Source organism: Oryctolagus cuniculus, chromosome 3 (genome assembly GCF_051225735.1).
Source record: "Oryctolagus cuniculus isolate XC-2025 breed Fujian yellow rabbit chromosome 3, ASM5122573v1, whole genome shotgun sequence".
NCBI lineage: Eukaryota > Metazoa > Chordata > Mammalia > Lagomorpha > Leporidae > Oryctolagus > Oryctolagus cuniculus.
Window position 1 is genome coordinate 166105506 of NC_142869.1, and position 6000 is coordinate 166111505.

The 6000-nt window shown below is 52.6% G+C and overlaps 1 protein-coding gene across 3 annotated transcripts in view; it reads left to right on the forward strand.

The window, feature by feature from the left end:
* Window positions 1–5785, forward strand: part of KLHDC10 (kelch domain containing 10) — a 64135-nt gene extending 58350 nt beyond the window's left edge. For all 3 annotated transcript variants that reach the window (XM_002712009.6, XM_008258199.5, XM_051848952.3), the window contains 2 exons: window positions 147–286; window positions 1257–5785. In XM_002712009.6, the coding sequence (XP_002712055.1) occupies window positions 147–286; window positions 1257–1466 (350 nt within the window). In that variant the 3' untranslated portion in view covers window positions 1467–5785. The remainder of the gene's footprint in view (window positions 1–146; window positions 287–1256) is intronic.
* The last annotated feature ends 215 nt before the right edge of the window (window positions 5786–6000 follow it).

The following is a 6000-nucleotide window of genomic DNA, read 5'->3' on the forward strand; positions in this document are numbered from 1 at the left end:
CAGCTGGGGGACATGCCAGTGGCACGAGACCACACAGCTGAGGTCCTCTGTCGCGGGGCAGCTCACCTCCCTGGCCGACTGTCACCAGCTGTGTGATGTTCCCGGCGCTTTTCCTTTGTGTGATCCTGGCTTGCTTTCCCCGGTAGACGTTTTCATCTGTGGCGGCTATAATGGAGAAGTGATCCTGGGAGATATCTGGAAGCTGAATCTGCAGACGTTTCAGTGGGTGAAGCTCCCAGCTACGATGCCAGAGCCAGTTTATTTTCACTGTGCAGCTGTCACACCGGTAAGTTTGTGTTTTCACATCTTCCTTGCGTTTTTACAGATGAGAGGGAAATCTTTTTAGGGAGATTAGCAAGGAAAAATGATCTGATATTGGCAAACTTGGGGTCACAATGTTTCTAAAACTTCCTCCCAAAGCTAGTTCTTCCTCTGAAAAAAGAGGAGGAAAAACCCCATCATATGCCCATTTTAAAAAATAACGCAAATGAGGCCAGCGCCGCAGCTCACTAGGCCAATCCTCCACCTTGCGGCGCCGGCACACCAGGTTCTAGTCCCGGTCGGGGCACCAGATTCTGTCCCGGTTGCCCCTCTTCCAGGCCAGCTCTCTGCTGTGGCCAGGGAGTGCAGTGGAGGATGGCCCAAGTACTTGGGCCCTGCACCCCATGGAAGACCAGGAGAAGCACCTGGCTCCTGCCAATGGATCAGTGCGGTGCGCCGGCCACAGCGCGCTGGCCGCAGCGGCCATTGGAAGGTGAACCAATGGTAAAGGAAGACCTTTCTCTCTGTCTCTCTCTCTCACTGTCCACTCTGCCTGTCAAAAAAATAAATAAATAACACAAACGTAAAAGAAGCGTGTGGCACTCGGGCCCTGCGGTGACGTCAGAGGTCAGCCTAGGAGGGCAGAGCGGTTTTACGCCCATGATACCATAATGTTGGAGATGCCGCTAAAAAGACCTTTATTTTCATCATTGTATTCCCAGTATTTGGCACTTGAATACTTATTATAGTTTCAGTTTTATATTAGTTAATAGCAAGTAAAGTTGTTTTTGAAGTAGGTAGAAAAAGCTACAGTGTTTCCCATCGTAACTCATTCATTGTTTAAAGCCCTGTGGATCTCTGCACCGTGAGGAATCCTTGTTATCGTGTCTCATCTGAATTCAGCCTGCTCTGCATTTTCTGGCTGAATCTGCAGCGCCGGTGTCCGTTCCTCTCCCATTTCACTTTGTCCTCCCCCGACTGCTGTTTGTTCGTAGGCTGGTTGCATGTACATTCATGGAGGAGTCGTGAACATCCATGAAAACAAACGGACTGGCTCGTTGTTTAAGATCTGGCTGGTGGTACCTAGCCTGCTGGAACTGGCATGGGAGAAGCTGCTGGCCGCCTTCCCGAACCTAGCAAACCTTTCCCGCACACAGCTTCTGCACCTGGGACTCACACAGGGACTCATCGAGCGCTTGAAATGAGGATGTATGAACTGTTCATTGATACTGGAAATGTTAATTTAAAGAGACTCCTTTATTTATGGGCAGTGTAGAATGTGCTACAAAGAGGATTGGTTACCCTGATCAAGGCCTTATTCAGAAAATACATCAGATGCCTTTCTGTACATTGGTTTTTTAGTTTATGGACATCACCTTCCCATGTGCTTTCTTCTTTGCTTCTCTCTCCCGCCCCAGGGTGCACACACACTCACATACTCCTTCCCTCTTGGTGGAGTTGCGGGCGAGTCTGAAGGCACCTTGATAATGTTGTGAATCAAGATGAGATAAAGAAATTTTTTTTAAAAGGAATGTTGAACATATGACCATGTCAGCCAGCGCGCTACAAATTAAAACAGCAGCAGCAGCAGCAAAAATAATTTTAAAATCCAGCAACAGCTACAAGAAGTAGTCTGGAGGACAGAGCGAGACAGCTCAGCTCCAGATCCTGCCCGTTGTACGTGCACCAAGATGCTGACCGAGGGGCGTCTGCCCGAGGGGCTACCGTGAAAGCAGGGCTGACGCGGCTGCACAGATGGAGCCCCAGGACTGTCCTGGGCTCTGGAGCAATTCTCGGCGAGTTGTCTTTTCCTTACCTTGGTGGCACCAGCAGTGGTGCAAGCTGGCCTGTCAAGAGACAGTTTTCGAGTGGAGAAACCGACGGCGGCCAGGGTTGGAGTTTCTGGGCAGTTCTGAACGTCTCCTCTACCTGTTGCTGGTTGTGGAAGTCTCTCTGATTTCTTCATGGAGAACTGTAGGCCCTAAGTAAACAGGATCAGTTCCGTGGGAGGTTAGGCCAGAGGCGCGCGGGCCAGAGAACCTGCCCCTCCTGGGCGTGTTAGCTGGGCCTCTGCTTGGACTGTCACGGGCCGTTTGCTGCTTCTGCAGTTTCTGGACCGTGTGCTAGCCATTCTCTAGCAGTCGGTCCTTGATGTCCCCCTTACTTGTTGCCGCCTTCTGTCGCTGCTTCAGTGTGCGTGGTGCTGGGAGTCAGTGGCCGGCGGTTGGGTCAAAGGCCTTAGGGGAGGAGCCACAGATCCCCCTTCCCCTGGAACCAGTATCGTTTCCAGGAGGACAGTGAGTGCCATTTGGTTTTTGTGGTGCGAAACTTCACTTCTGATTCCTTTCATGTACTTCTAACAAGAAAGCTGACTTCATTGTCAGTCGCTTTGCCGCCTGCTGGTTCCCACGCAGGGCCTCACGGCGGGACCCAGCGGGGGGTGAGAACCCAGCTCTCCTTGAAGTGCCAGCTTTTAAAGTCACCCTTCTTTTTCCTTCATCCCAGAAGGGATCTCTTCAGTTCATGTGTGGATTTAAAATCACCTGGGAGTCATGGCCAGAAAGCTACCCTCGAGTGTTCAGTTCTAGGGAAGAGAGTGCCACGGCCTCTGGCTCCTGCCTCCTAGGCCTTCTCACAGCCTGACTGTGCTGAGTGCACCCACGGGAGCCTGTGCTCTGTGCTGACCACACGGCCTGAGTTTGGGTCCTTTCTGGGGAGTGAGGAGGCTGGAGGAGAGGCGGGGAAAGCCCTTGGCGGCCTGTGCACCTCTCCCGCCCACCGCTGAGGCGCTGTCTCCAGAGCAGGTCAAAGCGAGCGGCTCCCTTGGTCCAAGACAGAGCTTCGCTGCGTGGCTGCAGCCCGTTCTGTGGCTCTTTGGTGGGGCAGTGTCCCAGGTGGAGCAAGTCAGGCTGTCGAGGGTGGGGAAGGGACTTCTGTCCTCCATTTATAGAGAGAGGGACCAAAGACGGAGGGCTCAGCCTCTGTGCTTAGACGTCTGTGGGCCTTGGGATGCGCTCAGGTCTCCAGCTCTGCTCCGCTAGAAAGCTGGAGAGGCAGGGATCTGGCTCAGTCCCTGCCAGCTCGTGTGCTTCTGAGGCCTGACCTGAGGACCTGGTGACGGTGTCGGGATGTCTAAGGAGTCTCGTCACCTGACACTGGGACAGTGACGTAGTGTGACAGCGCTGACTGCTGTCGAGCCGCACGCGTGCACGTGTTCCGGATGCCAGATGACGCTCTGTGCAGTGGAGCGGAATGCAGTACAGGGGTCGCCAGGCACTCAGTCCGTCCGTACCCAGCACACGGGATTCCGCACACTGCTGCTTGATTTGGGAGAGTTTGCGCCTGCCGCTTCTCTGTCTCTTCGAGAAACTCCCAGCCGCCTTCTGCGGTCCTGTAAATGTAAGTGCAATATGTAGAAACGCATTTGAATAGATACAGATTATATATATAGGGTATGACTATAATGCAGGTCGATTACTTTTTTGCCTCTGTCTTGGGGAAACCAGTTCATTACCGGAGAGTTGAACTATGCCAAGAATTTCTGGTATGACTGGCTGGCTAGCGTAAGCCGACTCCAGGGGAAGCTGGGTTTTCTTACTCTAGGTCTTAGAGACTTAGTGTTCCTTGGCTTTGTCAGAGTTGAGGGTTTTTTCCCCCCACTCATCTTTGTACCACCTCATGTTTGCCTGTCTTGCCCTGGAACAAGGAAGTCCACCTGCAAGGAGTTCCCTACGTGGAGAACTGAAATCTAATAGATAATACTCTCAGTTCTCCTGTGTGTATACTAACTTCCCTGCGAATGTCAGTACTTTGTTAGATGAAGAGAATGGCGATGTCTTCATTTAATAAGGTATTTTCCACATCCTACGAAAGTTATAAAACTCAAACAGAATAGATTGAAATGTTAACTGTCCTTCAGGGGCCAAAGAAAACCCTTTGCACTGGCAGAATCTTCATTTTTCAGGCCTGAATGACATGATCTAAGAATTTAAGCCATTCATGTCCATTATTACATAGCGAGATTTAAAAGTATAACAATAAGCATAGTCATATTTCTAAGTAAAAGGTATGATAGCAGGGACCGTCGGTTACCCAGAGTAGCACGATTAAAGCACAGATCATTGAAACCCATAGATAATCAGTGTTTCAACTTTCCTATCAAACAATTGATTGATTTCTGTTTCCTCCCTACTCCTTTCTCACAAGCACGTCTCCTTCAATGGGACGGGGCGAACCGGTAGTTAGAAAAGGAGAAAGAAGACCCACGGAGGGGCTAGAAACCAGGAAACTGACAGCAGTCAGCTGTGCTTGGTCAGTCGACAGCCGTTGGGCTCTGGAAGTTAGGGACCGCGGCGGTGATCCCGAGCGCAGCTGTGACTGCTCGGCCTGACCCCTGCCCTGACCTCCAGGCTGTCTGTCCTGGAAGCACCAAGCCCCCGTGGGCAGAGCAGCTGTGGACGTGCAGGGGCAGTCCCCCGCCTGAGCACACTGCGTGGATGCTGACCAGCACTTGCTGTCCTTCTCGTCCTGTGGGAGGCCTCTCTCCTCTAGCACCTGGGAAAGGTCCGATTCTCCTCGGATATGATGTTGGTCTCCTGCGGTAAAGCCAGCGCTCTCACGGATGTGTACAGAGTGGCACAGGGGGTCGCGGGGGCTACCTGCCAGCATTCTGATGTAGCACAAAAAGCCATTCTCCTTTTTTTTTTTTTTTTTGGTCTATTTTTCCGGCGTTGAGCTTGGGGGTGGATGAGGGTTTATGGTTCCATGCTCACGAGCCCCCAAACTAGTCACTGGCCAGGGCCAGGGCGCCGGCAGGGCGGAGGGAGGCTTGGCAGGTGTTGGCCATGGCGACCCCCTTCTGCAGGTGCGCGGTTCGGCGGTGAGCGACCTCTCCCCTAGTCTGGTGTTAAAAGCTGAAGTCCTGACTTGTGCTTCAAAAGTGGTACCCATCTTTTGAGTGTCATATTTCGTGTTTTTAATTTTGTAAAAACTTTGAAGAAGTCTTGGAAAGGCCCTGCAGAGCCAGGGTACAGGGTGCGTCACAGGCAGTTTCCAGAGAAGACAAAGCGGTCCCACCCGAGCGGTCCCTGCTCTCTCACTGGTTCCGCACTTGGAACACCAGGAGGCGTCAGAAAACGTTTGTTTTCTCCGAAGCCACTTCCTGTACACAGAGCGTTTGCGGGGGGGGCACGGCCTCCCCCGGTGAAGGCGCCCGCGAGCGAGTGACAAATGTGCCGGAAGGGCCTAGGCAAGGAGGGAAGCCTGTGTCTGAACCGCACTCTGAGGGGGGAGCCGAGGGCGGCTCGGGCTGCACGGGCGCGTGAGGTGGCGTGGAAGTCCTTTTGCAGTCTGGTGTGCATGCCGTGTGATCAGGACAGCTTCTCCACTCTCCTCGGTTTCCTGCAGGCAAGTAGGAAACACAGTGAATTTACCCGAATACGTCCTATCTGTATTTATGTACCTTGTCAGTGTTTTGCTGTTGGTTTTCTAAAACAATCTGATCAATAAATCTTACCCAAATCTATCCGGTTCAAGGCTGCTTTGATTGTCTGCTAGGAACCTGCGAACATGTGTGAGCTCGCATAAAATAAGTGACACAGCGTCAGTGCTCCCCAGCCCCTCACCTGGCCAGGGGCAGTTTCCTGTGTGACACCTCGCACTCCCCAACCCTGCCCTGCCAGCCTTGGGCTCCTGTGTCTGCCCACCACCTGGAGCGCCGGGCCCGCAGCAGTGCCTGCA